The sequence below is a fragment of the Colius striatus genome, chromosome 3, assembly GCF_028858725.1.
Source record: "Colius striatus isolate bColStr4 chromosome 3, bColStr4.1.hap1, whole genome shotgun sequence".
Taxonomy (NCBI): domain Eukaryota; kingdom Metazoa; phylum Chordata; class Aves; order Coliiformes; family Coliidae; genus Colius; species Colius striatus.
The window spans coordinates 25,694,934-25,713,794 of record NC_084761.1 but is presented as its reverse complement, the minus strand read 5'-3'; the positions used below and the strand labels follow the sequence as shown (position 1 = coordinate 25,713,794).

Sequence of the window (18,861 nt, the reverse complement as noted above, 5' to 3'; positions counted from 1 at the left end):
CTATGGAATTACTCTGCTTCTGGAAATTAAGTCTTCAAAACCAACTCCACCTACATGGAATTAGCACGCTTTCACACCTACACAAAAAAAGGTGGTTCTTCACACAATGAGTTAAAGTTGAGCTATGGCGTAGAAAGTTCTAGTTTCCCCCTGCTTACGTGGATTCGAGTCACTTTTGGACAACTTGATGGAAAAAAAAATAAACCCCAAACTAAAACTGGTTGGAGGCTGTGAGACAGGGAATTGCTATGTGTGCCTTTCCTTATGTCTTCATTTGACTACCACCACCAACAGCTACATATGAGGTCCTCATAAGGCAAGCTTGCCGTTACCAACCACAGCATGATAGACTTCTGCACATGGCACAAACCACTGCTCCTCGAGGGGACCGTACTGAAGGAAAAAGAGTCTTCATCTTCAAATGATCCCTTTCCTATCAATGAGATCCGGTAGGGTACACATTACCTAACGCAGGACATGAACCCACACGTTTTCCTGGATATTTGCTACTGCTCGGAGGCCTTAGAACCCAGGTAATTTAACTATGTCTAGTACTTACAGCTGTTTATACTCCACAGAAAACAGCAGTTTATTCATTTCTGAAATCCACCAGAGGATGTTTGTATGTCAGAGGACATACGAACAGCTTCAAGATCCCCTTCCTACAGAGCATGGTTGTTGTCTGCATCAACTGCCTTTACCCCACAGCACACATGCCCCAGCAGAACCCCCATTGCTCTGGTAGTGGCCACAGCACCAAGCCTGATGGCAGAACTGACGCTTGAAGCAAGGGGAAGGATTTTCTCAGAAGTACAAAGATGGCACAAGTCCCAACACCACAGGAGCTTACTGGAGGTGGTGTGGGAGGCACTTTCTTTTCACACACACCAATCCATCAGTCGATCAATTCAGTCATACTCATTCAGCCAGAAAATTTTGGGGAATGCCAGAGGAGGAGAAAAGCTAATCATTAAACTGAAAGCATGTCAAACCTTGGGAGAGGAGACATGGAATGTGAAGCAATTCCGTAACTGAGCTGAGTACTCTTCATTACCATCTACTGTTAATAGTCATGAATGTATAAAGTATCCAACTACAAATGAGTGGTGAGCTTGGAACAACTAGACTTCATACAGTATGCACAAAAATGTACAAGAGAAGAGTATATATCCTTGTATATTGCCAAGCTTCTGTAGCTACAAGCAATTAAATCATTCAAGAGCAGTCTGGAATAAAGTGATCTGTCTTCAGGCAAAAGTTTTCAAATAGAAGGGATTTTTCCTCCAATCATTTTCAGGTTTGAATTCTGGTTACTAAGGAAAAGAACTTCTAAGAGAAAACCATATGCAATTTCTTACTTCTAACACTCACTAATGTTTTTACATTTCAAATAGCAGGAATCAAATGAGCATTTTTCATATGATTTTTATTTTAAGTAATCTTTCTCAAGATAAATCATATTTTCACACCTTTCATTCCAACAGTGTGCACACAGAAGCATTAATCATCTCAATCATTTTGGGTCCAAGCCCAAAATGGATTACAGCAGCCTTAAGAGGGCACAGAAAGTATATAAAGCAAAGGAGCATTTAAGAATAAAAACAAACTTTAAGCAGAATTTAGGCAAGTTCAGTACAACTGCCCAAGCTGGAATTTTGTCAAGGAGACCATGTTAGGCAGCTCACACCTTGCCTTTGCCTCCTATGCAAAGCGGTGGCACTCCTGGAAGCACCAAGGCAATGGGAGGCCGTGGGTGCTGGGGAGGTCCCAGGCAGAGCACAGCCTCCGAATGCCACAGCACCCCCTTTCTCTACATATACTCCCTGGGTGATGCCTGTCGGGTGCAGTTGGAAAGGTAGATCAGAGGCCTAAGGCCAGTGGGAACTGGAATGGTTTCCAGTGTGCCCCAGGTGAATTTAAGCAGCCATTACAAGACCCCACACCAGTTAGCATGATCTCCTCTTCCCTATGCACTAAATCCACAAGGTAAGCATAACCACGGCTCAAAGCAGTACATCGGTTTTATTTAGCGTTCCTCATATCTCTCGGGTTTAAATTGCTCAAACAGCTTTTCCAGCAACTGATGGATGTTATTTTAAAAAAACCAAAAAGGATGAAAAAAAGACACGTCAAAAGAAAAATACATGTCTATTTTTTAGATCCATTAAAAAAGTACTTTGGAAACAAAAAAAAAAGGCATTTTGAAAGGTGCCATGCAATTCATTCTGGACACTCAAGTCCTTATTTCCCCACAAAGCACATGTGATACCCGTGCTTTCCTACAGTACCCTGCCAATGTAAATACTTTGACATGAAAGTGAATGTTTAGTTGACAAATGATAGTTCATGAACCATGAAGGCAATGAAAAGGATAAAGGAGAAGAACACTTAGGGCAGTGGTGGGGACTGAGTGTCAATCGGGGACTGCCCTGCCACCAGCCATATGTTTTGTGTGCTGGCAAGCAAGACCTCCACTCAGAAGTGTGAGTGACTAAACAAAATGCTGAGTGCAGGAGGTGTTAACGTTGGCAATGCTGGTGGTCATGGACACACTTGTACTATAGTCTGCTGTGTGCCACCACTTACAGTAGCCAAACAATAACAGCTACCAAAATCCCCAAGGTGGGTCACCCAGAGCAGATTGATTGATTAAAAGAGGCAGCAATTTCCCATTACAAAGTTCTTCTTCCCTTATTTGCAGGGCCAAAGGCCACCCACTGACTGATTTTTCAGTGCAAACTCCATCTGCCTTACTATCACTTCAATTAGCTGGTTTTGACATTTTGTACTCAGATTAGGAATTAAGATTCCTCAAGCTCGTTCACTCTCAACATCAAAACTAGGGGATCACCCTATACCTACCACAATGGACAGAGTATGACTCGAGAAAGGCAATGATCATATACAGCCTCTTTGAACTACAAAAAGGCCAGGGATTGAAGGTTATTCTCACAAATATTCTTGTACCATAATTTTAATCTGTCATATCAAAAGGGAGTAATTTCCCTTCAAGTCAAGTCCCTCAGTCTGGCAAAACCTGTCCGGGCATAGCAAAACCACGTAAGTGTGACAGACGGAATACACAGGTTGTATTCTTAAATGAAAGGTTACTTCTCGTGAAATATAGAAGTTAGTCAAAAGTGCAAACCTTCCTTTCTTGGGAAATTTGAAGAAATTCCTTCATGAAATTAAATACTAAAACACATTTAATTCCATAATGTGGAAAATTTTCATTATTAGAATTAAACCAGAAAGTCAAAGTGAGCCATATCAGAAGTTTAATGCGTCTACTTTTCCATTAAAAATCTGATGGAATAGATACATTTGTGCAGATATTTTCAGTTACAACAGCTTTTCCCGAGGAGAGGTTTTGAATAGCTGTATTACAACCACCCATTTCTTCCAGTGACTGTACTGGTAAAGATTACCTCTCCCCCACAATAACTGAGTCTGTTAGTCAACAGAACATTAAATTAAAAGCTGTATCATCAGCTTTCAAGACAAGAATACAATCTACTGCACCACCACACAAATCACCACTGCAAGCAGTATATCCTGGCTATGCAATAATCATTTTCCAAAACTCAACTCAGAACAAACCATAAAGACATGTATCAACAAAGTAGTTGCAAACACATCCAACTAGATGAAAAGCAGGAGTGACGCATAATTTGCACAAGTATTTTTTAAGATATCAATATATTCCTGAGGGGGGGTCAAACATGGCTTCACCAAGGAGAAATCCTGTTTGACTAACCTGATAGCCTTCTATGAGAGCATAACCAGCTGGCTAGATGAGGGGAGGGCAGTGGATGTCATCTACCTTGACTTCAGCAAGGCTTTTGATACTGTCTCCCACAACATCCTCATCAGAAAGCTCAGGCAGTGTGGCTGGGATGAGTGGACAGTGAGGTGAATCGAGAGCTGGCTGAATAACAGAGCCCAGAGAGTGGTGATCAATGGCACAGAGTCAAGTTGGAGGCCTGTGGCCAGTGCAGTTCCACAGGGATCGATTCTGGGGCCAGTCTTGTTCAGCATCTTCATCAACCACCTGGATGAGGGGACAGAGTGTACCCTCAGCAAGTTCCCTGCTGACACCAAACTGGGAGGACTGGCTGATTCCCCAGAAGGCTGTGCTGCCATTCAGTGGGATCTCGACCGGCTTAAGAGTTGGACAGAGGAACCTCATGAGGTTCAACAAGGACAAGTGCACAGTCCTGCATCTGGGAAGGAACAACCCCATGCACCAGTAAAGACCGGGGGTCAAAATGCTGAAGAGCAGCTCTGCAGAGAGAGACCTGGGAGTCCTGATTGACAATAAACTAACCATGAGCCAGCAATGTGCCCTCGTGACCAAGAAGGCCAATGGCATCCTGGGATGCATCAAGAAGAGTGTGGCCAGCAGGTCAGGAGAAGTTCTTCTCCCCCTCTACTCTGCCCTGGTGAGGCCTCATCTGGAGTCCTGTGTCCAGTTCTGGGCTCCCCAGCTCAAGAGTGACAGGGAACTGCTGGAGAGAGTCTAGCGCAGGGCCACCAAGATGATCAGGGGACTGGAACATCTTTCATACGAGGAAAGGCTGCGGGAACTGGGGCTGTTTAGAGAAGAGGAGACTGAGGGGAGATCTTATTAACATTTATAAATATCTAAAGGGTGGGTGTGTCAGGAGGTTGGGACATCCCTTTTTTCTGTGGTATCTAGCAACAGGACAAGGGGTAATGGGATGAAGCTGGAACACAAAAAGTTCCACTTAAACATAAGAAAAAACTATTTCACTGTTCAGGTGAGGGAGCCCTGGCACAGGCTGCCCAGAGGGGTTGTGGAGTCTCCCTCCTTGGAGGTCTTCAAGACCCGTCTGGATACATTCCTATGTGACCTGACCTAGGTGGACCTGCTTCTGCAGGGGGGTTGGACTACATGATCTCTAAAGGTCCCTTCCAACCCCTATCATTCTATGATTCTAAACCAAGGATATTATGCAAATGGAACTGAAAAGTAAAGAAAAAAAAGAAGGAACAAAACAGATGTTAAAAAGGACGGAATAGTACTTGAGTGATTAGTGTATTAAAGAACTAAATAGGTGCTTAGAAAATAAATTTCCATAATGTTTTACAAAAAAACTCCAAAGGTTTCAGCAGATACAAATTCATGTGCACCATGAGATCACTTCACCACAAAGATTGCCAGCATATACTCTTTCAAAGCTCCCGCTGAAACACAAAGCTGCTCAAACCGAGAAAGAAATGCTGGCAATTAGGAACAGTTTCATGAATGTGTTTATAGGCAGAGAACAGTAGAGACACAATTGGCCACAAACTGCTGGAAGCCCTAGTACAGAAATCCTCACGGAAAATACATGGCCTGTGCTGCAGAAAATGACTGGGGGAATTGCAGGAGTATTGATTAGGCTGGTTGAAGAACAAAATAGAGAGTTTTCACCTATGATGAGCAAAAACAAAGAGCTGTAAGAAAGTTTTTGCAGTGAACACGATTCAGGAACATCCATTGCCAGAAAAAAAGCAAAACAACTGTTTTATAAGCTCAAGTGAGAAGCACAAAGTGACCCCACTTAACCAGATTTTGAGAGAGTAATTCTGAGTGAACGGCAGATACCTTCCAAGTACATCACCTGACATGAGCTAAGCAGATAAAATAGCTGCATGTAGCTGCAAGGAAAGCAACCAAAACCCACTCTGCAGCAGGAGGTTGGAAATCCCAAATATAGACAGGTCCCAGTGCTTGTAATCTTACAAATGGTGCTAAAGGCCCTATTTTGAGCATTGGCTGCCGCACAGGGTAAGGAGGGCAGTTTGAACGGGAAGCTGCCTGCCACCGCACCAGCGCCACAGGAAATTCCCAATTATCCTTCACTCAAGAATAGCACAGTGCACTACTCACATTTTCTTCAACTGAGCTGTCACGCACTATCCCAGTAAATAACGCCATAACTTGAACCAGGTTCTTTAACTGTATTCGCGGGCATAAACAAAGCGGGCTCCCTGGAGCCAGTGACTCGCGGGGCTGAGGAGCACACCAGGCATCTCCGCTCCTCTCAAACTGCCGAAGCCGTCTGTTTGCCTTCACATTAATTTGACTTTGGCAAAGGCAGCTCTGAGGGGAATCGGGGGAATTTCTGCAGCCCTTGGCACGGCTCCTTCATTAGCTGCAGTTCAGCTAGGGTTAGGAATGCACTTGATTATTAACAACTGTTACTGGTGGGGGCTTGCACAAAAGCTGAATGGGGCTGTGCCGAAGATATCGAAGCATCAGGGATCGTTTCCAACCGACGTTCTAATCAGATGCCCTATAGTGGTACTTTACAAGTCCCGCAAGTTTGTCTGCACTGAAGGTTATGTGGACAGGAGATTTACAGTATCTACATTTCACAAGCAAAAATGAATGGAACTGCAGCTATAATTTAGCTCTAGGAGACCTTATTAAGTTTCAGAGTCTGCTAAACCTAATTGGCTTTAAAACACAGAATTTAAGCTGATACCAATAAAATGCAGGGAGTTTAAACTGAAATGAGTCTCATTAGGAAGTAGTTTAATTTACCTACATTTATATAACTTCTAATAGTTTTATCATCACATTTTTAACAATGTTCTTCTTGCCAGTTTTCTAGCTTAGAAGTCTATATGACCAAAAAAACTCAATTCAGTACAGAGAGGAAAATGAGAGAACAATATATACAGACTACTATGAAACACCAAAAAAATTTAAAACCCCGTTTTAAAAAAGGAAGTTGCTTTCTACTTTAAAAGGGTATTTACAATCACTGTATGTGAAGTAAGTGAAAGAGGAAAAAAAAAATTACTTGGGGGGGGAACACTTTATTCTTCATTTGTTTTCATAATTTCCTTCTCTACATGATCCCTACGATTTTTCTCAAGTCATTCCAGTTACATTTTGCAGCTTTCAGGTGAGGACAGACATACCCATCTCTTCCTAGGTCATAGCTCAATTAATTGACAGAGTTGTGCAGAGTTGATTTTTCCCTGATAAATCATGCACAGACAAGATGAGTAGGTCCTGCTGGAAGAGAGGTTACTCAAATCCAGAGCAAGGAGAGGACCTATACAGACAGAGACGCATAAACATTAAAAAACCCCGCTGCTTACCAGGGCCAGCAATCTGCCATCCTCCTTCATAGCCAGGAAGCGATTTGCATTGACGCCTTTGATTGACACCACTCCTCTTTCTTCAGCTTGAAGTTGCAGTTTGACTGCGAACAAAAAGAAAGACAGAAGTAAATGTTCACAGCCATCATGATATTTCAGCGCTTGACAGCAAAGCCAACTCCTTCAAACCTAAACCCTGAGAAAGCCTGAGCTTCAGCTCTCAGCAGAGAGAGTAAACTTTCCACCTCCAGCTTTCTGATCCCATTTTTCACCAAAGAAAATGCTTATTAGAAAGTAAGTAGCTATTGTGAAATCAGCAACCATAAGTGTGAATAGTTACTCCACCTTCACTTCACATAAAAGCAATCAAAATCCCATAAAACTCCAGCTACGGCACCAACACTCATAGAAAATGGTAATTTTTCATGGTATTTTTCCTATGGAAATATTTCTTAATGTTTATAGAACAGCATCAGACACTGAATGCATACAACTCTATACAGTGAGATTGTCAAAAGAGGCATGACTCTGGACTATGATTAAGACCATTCAGGACCCTGTCACTCACTAAATACTCCAGCAGTTCCCAACAGAAAAGTATCAGTTATTTTACATCTTACATTATATCCACCAACTGGTTAGAATAAACAAACAGAAAGAACTGCCAAAATAGATGATGATAGCAAAGACACAAGAAATGGGGTCATACAAATTAGGAACACAAAATTGGGGCTGAATCAATATTTTTTTAAAAGTTAAGAGTCATGATTTTTTGGAAAATTTGTAAGATAACATTCACATAGCTTTTAGCTATTGCCTAAGAATTAATGCAAAGCCTAAGCCAATTCTTCTAGCCACAAATCAAATCCAGTACTTTACATCAATACTTAGATGTTTTCTCCTTTGCCTGTGGCTTGTTTCGAGCTATAAATATAAATCAAAGTGGTCTTCGCCTAAATCCAGAAGAGCTTTTTTCCTTCTTTTTTCTTTCCTGATTATTCACATCATTGCATTCAGAACAACGTATTAATCAAGTCTTTAAGTGGTTAAACCAGCAGAGGCAGGAAGTTGCATCTAGGCTGCATTTCAGCCCAACCTTAACAGGAGTACCTGAGACACTCTATCTCAGGTTTTTCAACCATGAGCTACACGGGATGGGGAATACTACAAGAAAGCAGCAAATACCATAAAAAGAAGCCCAGGGGATATAGAATCACACAGAATCCCTAAATGGTAAGAGTTGGAAGGAACCTCTAAAGATCATCTAGTCCAACCTGCCTGCTAAAGTAGATCCACCTAGATCAGGTCTCACAGGAACATGTCCAGGTGGGTTTGTAAAACCTCCAGAGAAGGAGACTCCACACCCTCCCTGGGCAGCCTGTGCCAGTACTCCCTCATCCCAACATGAAAGAAGCTTCTCCTCATGTTCAAGTGGAACTTCCTATGTTCCAGGTTGTGCCCATTACCCCTTGTCCTGTCACAGGGCACTACAGAAAAAATACTGGCCCCATTCTCTTGACATCAGCCCTTTAGGTATTTATAAGCATTGATAAGATCCCCTCTCAGTCTTCTCCAAGTGAAACAGCCCCAAGTCCCGCAGCCTTTGCTCATCAGAGAGGCGTTCCAGTCCCCTCATCATCTTTGTAACCCTCCACTGGACTCTCTCCAGAAGTTCTCTGTCACTCTTGAGCTGGGGAGCCCAGAACTGGACACAGGACTCCAGATGAGGCCTCACCAGGGCAGAGTAGAGGGGGAGAAGAACCTCTCCTGACCTGCTGGCCACACTCTTCTTGATGCATCCCAGGATGCCATTGGCCTTCTTGGTCACGAGGGCACATTGCTGGCTCATGGTTTATTGTCAATCAGGACTCCCAGGTCTCTCTCTGCAGAGCTGCTCCCCAGCAGGTCAATCCCCAGCCTGTCCTGGTGCATGGGGTTGTTCCACCTGAGGTGCAGGACTCTGCACTTGTCCTTGTTGAACCTCATGAGGTTCCTCTCTGCCCAACTCTCAAGCCGGTTGAGATCCCGCTGAACGGCAGCACAGACTTCTGGGGAATATCTTCTACATGACTTAGGTATGTAGCTCAGAAGAAATCTAAACATTTTGTTGGAACTGCCATTTTTCTGGAGGAGGAAATGGAAGAAAGTACATGTTGTCCCAAACCTCACAGAACACTCTGTTCTATTGCAACCATTTTTAGAACATCAGCCTCCGAAAATCTAACCTTATGTGCTGGTTTTGGCTGGGCTAGAGTTAATTTTCTTCATAGTAGCCAGGATGGGGCTATGTTTTGGATCTGTGCTGAAAACAGTGTTGATAATTCAGGAAGGAATTATCAGGGAAGACAAGTGAGCAAGCAGCTGTGTAGTGCTTAGCTGCTGGCTGTGGTTAAACCACAACTGCTCATCATGTTAGTGTGGCATCTCAGGATACTTTGACAGCAGCTGTGGCGATGCGCCTGGGCATCACTGCTGTCTCACTGCTGCTGTACTGGACAGGCTGGGCCTTCAGCACAAGCTCAAGTCTAAGTGTGACCTGTGGATAAGTCCACACAGGAGCAGGACAGCCCGAAGCGCTTGTGGCCATGGCTGAAGTCCACACCAGACCAGGTGCATCTCAAAGTGTCTCTGGCCGTAGTTATGTCTGTGCTGCAGCAAACATACCTCCGGTGGCCCAAGGATAAGTCCATGCTGGAGCAGGTACACAATCACAGGGACTGTGGCTGTTGATAAGGCTGTGTCACAGCAGGTATAGTCCTGAAGAGACTGTGACTCCATGACACTTTGTTTATTTTAAACATCACTTAAAAATGAGGAAAAGGCCCACACTGCAACTGAGATGAGCTCTTTGGACTGCTTGCAGCTTGACAAGCTTGAGCTACTTGCAGCTTGAGTCCTTTCTCTTCCTCCCTCATAGAAAATATATGCCCACTCCCTGCAGCTCCATCCCATCATGACAGCTTGCATGGGTTGTACGATTCAACCTGATTGCTGCTGAAAACAAACACAGCCATAACAGCAGAACAAAAGAAATTGGATCTGCCCAAGTCTCTAGGTTTTCCTCTATTCTGGATGACCATTATTTCCAATGAAATCTACATCTGCAAACTGTCTCGCTTAAAAAGGAGCAATTAGAAGTGAGCCCAGAGGAATACTCTTTCTCTGTGCAATACTGTGCTTTCATCCAGAGTTCCACTACAGAGGGATTTTTAAGAGCAGCTACACTTCTGTAACGGGAAACAGGATCATTGCAACACAGGCATCAAAAAATGAGGAACAGTTGAGAAAGAGGCTTCTCACCTCCTTGGGATGTATAAAGACAAAGAAGACTTTTGCCAAGGAATTGCAGCAGCTATAAAGAAGGAACAAGCAGGATGTCGCAAGCTGGTACTGCTGATGTGTCCATCAGGTGTCTGAATGAAGGATATGACTCATCTTGTGCCAGACTATCGGTGTTTCCAAAAACGAACTCTGTCCTTCTGCTTGCATCCCAGAAATTATTTTGGGAGTCAGTTAAAAACATTTTCTATTTGAACAAACTATACTGAGATCTGACCACGATAAAAGCCCAGCTAGAGGAACCAACAAGTGTGCTCCATTCCTTCAAAAGTACCCAGCCAAGGGCTTGCATCAGTTTTTGTTTGTCTTTGAAGGGTTGACAACAAACACTTACTTGGTTGTGTACAGTGACACTGGTATTACAGCTTAGCAGGGAAAGCTGGATGGCCAATACTGGTATAGATCATCTCGGCCACAAGCTTCATTCATTTACCTGCAGTTGTGGCATATATAGGGTTTTTTTTGTTTAATGATGCAGTTTTTAAAAGCTTGACCTTTTAAGACAACAGAATAAATGCTTGAAGTGACCATACATTTTGGAGCGAGAGCAGGAGGTTGCTAGTTATTCTGCTTGTGGGTGTGGGGAAAAAGAGATACAACACAGATGCAATATAAATGAAAATTTTCTTGGTTTACTTGGGTTGCTCCTAAGAGCAGGACTGAAGAAACTCCAATAATAAGAATACCAGGAACACGAAAACTTTAGGGTCACTGCTGCAACTCTCTTTTTAAGCGTTAATATTACTTAATCTGATTTTTCGCTAGATACAGACAGACATTTGTAAGAGTTGCTTGTAAATCCACTAATTTGTATACACATCTGAAGCCATATTCATACAAATGCTGCACTCTAAAGAAGATAAAATAGTTTCTCATGAACTATGTGTCTGCTGTCATTTTGCATAAAGAAATAAATGCTGCCACTCTCGAAATTCACCAGTAACTCCAGATTCCCAAGGAATACAGAAGCCTCTCTAGCTGGTGAAAAGGTAGGTGAAATGTTTAATTTAACCCCAGAGTCAAGTATCCAAAACACAGCCCTCCCAAGTTATTAGGCCAAAATCAGACTTGTGAACAGTTTCAAAAACCTTCATCGCAGCTTCTTGCCCTCTGGGGAAGTGCTCTGGGCACGGACTGGGGAAAACGGACTTTTGAGATGTGCCCAAGCACACAGTTTTCACCACACACTTAATAAGAAACAGCTGTCTGAAATATCTGAAAAGTAATATTAATTACTGCAGTATGGACTTATTATGCTTGGTGATTTTCTCTTCACACAAAAAAAGCACACCAAGTCCTACAGCATCATACCGGCACAGAAGTTCACATTCTCAACAAATAAACTCTTAGTAAAGCATTTTAAAGCCTGTAAAAATATTTGTACAGTTTGGGGAAGCTTGTGAAAAGTATTACTCTTTAAAGCCGGGGGGGGGGGGGTAGACTTTCCTGCCAAGTTTGAAAAGTGCTGCAATACTGAAAGCCCCAAAATCAAAATAGGCTTCACTGCATCTTCCTCTCCAACTCAAAAAACACATGAACAACCAGAGCCTGAACAGTACTGTAAGTTTTCCAGCTTTCAGTGTTATTTTATGGCTTTTAAGTATTTGCCACGGTGTTATGCTGCTCTAGAGGTGCCAAGATACAATGCAGCCTTACTAATCAAACCATGCAATCACCACCAGAAGCACCAATTTTAGGTTTTGTTCAATGCAACTTGGTACTATCAGTCATAAGACAAACATAACACTTGACACTACCAATCTGTATCTTTTGCAGGATTTAGGCCACTAATAACAGTAGTTCAGCCACAGGCCATCATTTCAGGTCTACTCCTAATATCTGTTTCTAGCATACTTGAACCCTGAACCAGGTCTGTGAAAGTAAACTAATTAAGAAGTTTGTCATAAAAATATTAGCACAGACATTTGTGAAGCAGTTATCTAACGAACCAAGGGCCAGAAAGGCACCGCAGTGCCCCAGTTACTCTGGCAGTCCTTTGCGAGGGCCCCTCTCCAGCACAGCGCTAAGGTATTTCACTGTTCACATTCAGAGCATGCTCTTCAATCTGTGATGAACACCAAGCGCAAGGCTATGGTCAATGCCTGCTAGTTTTGTGACAACAGAGAACTCAGCAAGCTCATCAAACATCTTGAGGACTGAGTCTATGTCATCTCAAAGTTATGAAATAAAATCCTAATTATAACCTACACAACCTTTATGCACTGACATCTATCTAAAAAGGACTCAGTAAATTTACTAGTACTGTTAAGACCTTCTTTTGTTATCCCTTCATAACAAGCCAAAGTGCGGTTATCTTGAAGGTCTTTTCCAACCTGAACAATGCTGTGGTCTTCCCTTTTACTGCCAAGTAAGAAGAAAGGAAAGTGCAAGACGTACAAATTAAATTTCACACCAGGGTAGGATCTCTGAGGATGAAGGATAAGTTGTATCTTTGGGAAGATATAGAAAGGCTTAGAAAATAGGAATGGAATAAAGTTAAGGCATTAAACTAAATAAAATAAAATTTTCCTTCAAGCCATTCCCTTGTTCCTGTATTCAGCACAATCACAAACCTGTTACCCAAACAAAGGAATCGGGTAACAAAAAGCAATTTATAGATACGACAACACGGTTCATAATACCGCAGTGAAAGTTTTCCCAGAAGAAAAGATACCGAGTGCAGAAGCAGCTAATGTCCAGCCCTCTGACAAACTGTATCATCAAACTTACAACACCAGATGTGGCACTGTAAGAGGCAAAGACAACAAGCTGCAGAAAGGCAACATTCTTAAACCAAAATTAAGTTCATCAACAGGTATTCACAGCCTGGCTCAAAAGCAAGAAATGCCCATAGATGTTCTAGTTACAGGGGAAGGATATACAATATCTGACAGTACATAATGAGCAAATCTCTCCTTGCTCACCCTGCTCCTGACATCAGGAGATGTCATCACACTCTACTCCTGGGAACCAGGCTTTCCAGTTCCTCTGTGCCATATCATAAAGCACCCCTAGCTGTGCCACGGCCCTTCCTCAGTGAACTGGCCCACACAGCAGCAGCGCCACCATCCCCCAGGCAAGAGCATAGAGCTGAAGTGTCCAGCACAGGAAAAGCATGCAAATATACACAGCTTTAATTCTGGGTTCAGAGATTTTTTTCAGACATTGTGTTATGATTGCAAGTTTTTCCTCAAGTTTTGCAAAAGTATTCCTATACAAAAAAAAAAAAAAAAATTACAAGCTGTTTGTCATCTTCTGAAACTGCAAAGTGCTTTCCACAGGCATATGGAATCCCAGTCCTGTCCTCAGCTGCTAATGGAGGGTGCTGCGTACAATTTCCACAACACGGGAATTCTGCATCTTCGAGCAGTCGAGCTCAGAAGCTCAATGAGCCTCAGCTCTTCCACGGGATCCCTGGCAACCTGTGCACTTCAGTGCAACAGCAGAAACAGAGAACGTCAGTGGTTTGTCAATTGCTTCTCTCAAGCTCATAGATGAGCCAAAATAAAGGAGGAATACATCCTGTAAAAAATTGACAGTGTTCTTTTTTGACAGGACATGCAAAGGGAGTCACAACTAGCAATCAGTTTTCTAACATCGTTGGAGCTATCATTAAAGACTGGTATGTGTATAGATACACACATACAGCCTTCTAAAGCTGTAAGGGTTATCTAATACTCAGAATTTCAGAGTTTTATTTTACCACCATAGGTCTGGCTTATCCTCTACATCTCTACATGGTAGATTATCCAAACAGCTGCATTTACCTAAGGAGATGACCATTAGCTAGGCAAATACATACCTTTGAACATAGGTTGAGTGAACCTGCTATGCCTTCCAGTAGTATAAAAAAAGGTTAGAGGGGGACTTTCTTTTCTTCACAATAGCGGTTGTGTTAAGAAAATGTATTCACTGATATTTTGGCTGAAGAGCAATTTGAGCTACAGCCTAACCTGAATTTCCACTGAAACCAATACAATTTGTGAAATTAAAGGATGTTGAATGATGCTGCAATATGCACCAAAATGTCTGGCAGAGTCTTCTCCATCTCCCACTACACAGAGTCCCTCCTGGACAACCACAGCTGTTCTGTAGATACATATAAGTAAACATACAAGATGAACCTGAGGTTTTCTTACACCTTCTTTTCCATTAACATAGCAAATGTGCAGCTGTACCCTTTCCAATAGTGACACTCAGGCAAGACATCCTTAACTAGCATCTGAAAGGCAGAATGAGTAAACAGTCATTTTCCTTTCTGTTGTGAGAAAATTTACAGAAGATCAAACATCTTCAAGATCACTCCTTGATGTATGTATCAAACAGGTTCAACAGCTTTGGGTGGGTTTGGGGTTTCTTTTAGATCAGGTCCTGATCCTGTGACATGTTAAACACAAACAAAACACGGACTCCATGGACGTGTTCCTCCCCTGCAGCCAGCAGAGCTCTGCAGGCACAGCTTTCTGCATGCATTCATGTCATTAGTGTACTACAGACATTAAATTACAGTCACACATATGGCTATCTCTCTTTCACAGGGTATACAGTCAGGACAGGCTAACAAATTGCAAGTTAAACAAGCCAGCATATTAGAGAGTTACAAAGGGGCATTTATTTCATAATTTGGAGAGACTTTTCTAAGAACGTGGAAGTTGAGAAGTGGTATTTAATAGCACTGTGCTTGGCAAGGTTTCAGATTTCTGTTATGACCTGGATCTTCCCCATTTTTTCTTGAAGAGCTCAGAAAAGTATTTCCAATGCAGTTTTGCATATGCCAGTGGAGAAAAGAATGTTATGAACAAGTAGCCTAAGGCTGTTAGAGAAGATTCAGAGAATGCAGATAATGTGTACATTTGCCAAATGTTCATTTATTGCCCTGAGCACTAGAACTGACATGCACAAAGTCCTTTTACAGTTCTCCCAACCCAGCAAAGCTTTTTAAAGGCCCAAAGTAAATAATACTGCACTAACTTAAATGGTCCCAAATGGTTTCATTGCTCTGTATCATAAAGGGTTCGGCCAAAACATCTCCTTCAAAATCAGTTTATTTAGAAGATCTTGGTAAAATCTAACAACTTAGTACTTGAGAAAAAGAGAGCTGCACATTCTGGAAGTTACCCACTGCTAGGCTTGTACTATCTTTCTCACACTCTCCCAGCCAGAGCAGTGCCACCAGCTTCCTGCATTCCAAACCCCTTGCCTGAGGGAATCCATGTACCCACAGCAGCTGCACTGCCTAAGGTGACTAGGGCAGGAGTATACCACAGTGTCACTAAGAGAGAAAGCAAAGGTCATAGTGAGGACAGAAAAGGACAGAAAACAAGTTAGGAAAAAAATTAAAAGATGTACAGAGGCATAAACAGCAAGCAGCAGTGCCGATGGGGCAGGGTGAGCGTGCAGTACGTGAGGGCACTGTACTGAGGCATGAGGCAAGCTCACGCACCTTAAGGAGGTGGAATTTGAGATGCATTAGGCGAATTAAATCAGACAATCCCCATTTTCCTTCTTTTCGACAAGGAAACATGAATTCCTGTTTCTACATCACAGAAACATTAAAATAAAAAACCAACCATGAGCTCCTGGCTTTGGATATGCAGCAAATAAAGTTATGATTACAGCCTAAGGTATACTTCCACAGTAATCTGCCTAGTAAAGATCCCTGCAAACAGACTTCAGTGCAGACTAAAACCCTGGCTGCCCAGCAATTGTTGGAGAACCACACAAAGACTAGGTCAGAAGCACCCTGCCTAGTTCAGCCCCCTGCTTAAGGGTCTCCATCACTTCCCAGTGAAAACGCCACTGCCATGTTTTCGCTACTGTCAAAGATACGTGCAATCCAAATGAAAGCTCACCAAGGTTCACCAATGTTTCCCGCAGTCACTGCTGTACGGCACAACTACAGCGTCCCACACATATGCACTGTGCACAAGCTGCTTTCATGCCCTGTAGCATTTTCCCACCACACTGAAATGCTGCTCCTGGGGCAGGACCACATAACCTGGATATCCATTTTCAGTACTTCTACCTCCACCCTACCCTGCAGGACCCCAAATGCCACCCTGAAGACCCTGAGGGGAGATGCCAGCGTCATTACACCACCTACCTTCAACACACAGAGCTAGGTTCTTGCTGCTCTGCCTCTCTCACACAAATAGAGAAGCCCTTTTCATGACTATAACAGCACTGTCAACTCCCTGCAAGAATGCAATGTGAAACAATTTTACCAACAAAACTCTGGGCATAAAAGCACTGGTCAGTCAATGCTCCCAAAGATTTTTTCTGGAGTTTGAGAATAACTCAACAGCAAAACATGCCTTAACCAGATACAGCAACTAACAGGGCAACTTATGGATCCTAGGAAAAGGAATCTGATACTATTTCAACCCTCATTTTCACTAACATACAGCCCCTTTATTTGAACTGAAAAAGGTCATTGGCAAAACACCTCTCACAGTTTACAAGAAGGGAGAGGTTATGTACCCCCTGAAAAATCACAGGCTGCACGTCTCTGGATCAATGACTAGTGTTACTACAGCCTCTGCTGTGGAAAAGCTAAACCCCAGCCAACAGCTCAGGGCCCATCTCCAACATATTTGCAGAGGCCCTGAAAGGAAAATCCTTCCATGAGGCCCCCTCATGACACTGCGGTGAAGCTGTTGCGCCAGCTCCCCACCACTGGTCCTCCTGCACCTCTGTGCCCACAGGAAAGAACAAAGCAGTAGCTATTTTGTAGTCTCACCACTACAGAGGCAGATCGTCTCTGCAGGGAAAAAGTATCAGAAATGCAATGAAGTTCACAAAAAAAGGAGAAAAAGAAAAGAAATCAATAATGCTTCACTAAATGCAACACCCTACGACCAAATTCCCACTCCCACATACTCTGCGGATGAAGTTGGACGATTCCTTCATGCTTGGGGGCAATGTCTATTCCCAGCCAGGTGTCCAAGCAAGACACACAGCCAGGCGTGCTTGCTCCACACCTAACACAATAAACCCTCCCAAACCCAAGGGTTGGTTCATCAAAGATAGACGTGCATGCAGACACATACACACACACATCTTAACACTCTCATTTTGGCATTTCCAGAGCTAAAGCTGCCCGCTGGGTCAGATCCAAACCCCAGCCTGTGAGCTGGTGATGCCTACTGTAACTGGTAAGATCAGAATTCTCCTTGGTGCTCTCTCCCCTACATCTAGTCTCTGACACTTTTTTGATGACTCGTTCTCAAAGACAAATTAAGCATATTGACATCTTCCACTAACTGATAAGCTTTGCATTGCTGTACAAGGCATCCACAGTCTTGAGACTGAGAACATGAAAACAACTCCTTGCTTGCGTTGATACGCTCATTGTAAAACAACTGTGCCATTGTCAGAGTTGCTCAAGTACATTCTGCCTATAACCTGGAAAACACGTGTGGTGCAGAAAGGAGAAACAGATACCAAAACCAGCAAGTAAACCTTAGCAGAAGAGGTGGTCTTTTAATAAACAAAAACTACATAACAGCAACAAAAACAATCAAGCAAACGAAGTGTCACACTGAGAAATAGTGAGTCACGCTCCCATACAAAGGCACATTTCTTTGCTTTTGCATGACAACATTGTAAGTGTATCTTTTTCCTTTTTGCCAGCCAGAGGCATAAAACCACTCGCAGACAGACCTACAGTCTTCAAAATGTAAACATCTACAATAAAAATACACACTTCTCAAATACAAACACTTCAAAAAGTTCCGGTTACACTTAAAGAGTAAATCTAAGGCTCTAAGGGGAATAATAACTTGTGTAACTGTTGAAATATCAATCCGCTAACCTAGTCTCTATCACATAACATGGACACTCGAAGATTTAAGACTTTTCATCTTTTGAAGGAATACAAACACTGAATGCAATGAAACTTACTCAGGTTCTCAAACTAGTCTCATTTAAATCTTAACCTCCATTCCCACAAAAATGTGAGCCCACCTCACACACAGCTGTCACACCAGGAACCCTCCCAGGAAACACTGACCACCAAACACACGACATCCTGAAATGCTCCCCAAAAATTATATTTCAAGGACAGCAAAGTCATCCCACAAAACAAAACCTCAGGATAACGTGGCATACATAAACTCCAGCCATAGTCTGGCTTCACGCTCCTTGCCTGTGTGCCCATGTGTAAAACACGCATAGTCACATTTCTCCAATTCACACGGCTTGCACATACCGGCCATCAAACTTCGTCAAGTCCTTCAAAAAGTAAAAGCACTAGAGCTTCTGTATCTACTTACAAAACACAACTCAGATATTTTGTGCTGCTGAGTAAAGTAAACAGAGATTGCTTGGCATTACAGAAGGATTTCAAAAGCCAGAAACTGCAAGTTTACCATCACACAAAATCCCTCTAAATATCTAGCAGCC

The 18,861-nt window shown here is 42.7% G+C and overlaps 1 protein-coding gene across 1 annotated transcript in view; it reads right to left on the bottom strand.

Annotated features, from left to right (window-relative positions):
* Positions 1 to 18,861, bottom strand: part of FGF2 (fibroblast growth factor 2) — a 36,060-nt gene that overhangs the window by 5,796 nt on the left and 11,403 nt on the right. The window contains exon 2 of the mRNA XM_061994294.1: positions 7,120 to 7,223. Coding sequence (XP_061850278.1) covers positions 7,120 to 7,223 — 104 coding nt within the window. The remainder of the gene's footprint in view (positions 1 to 7,119; positions 7,224 to 18,861) is intronic.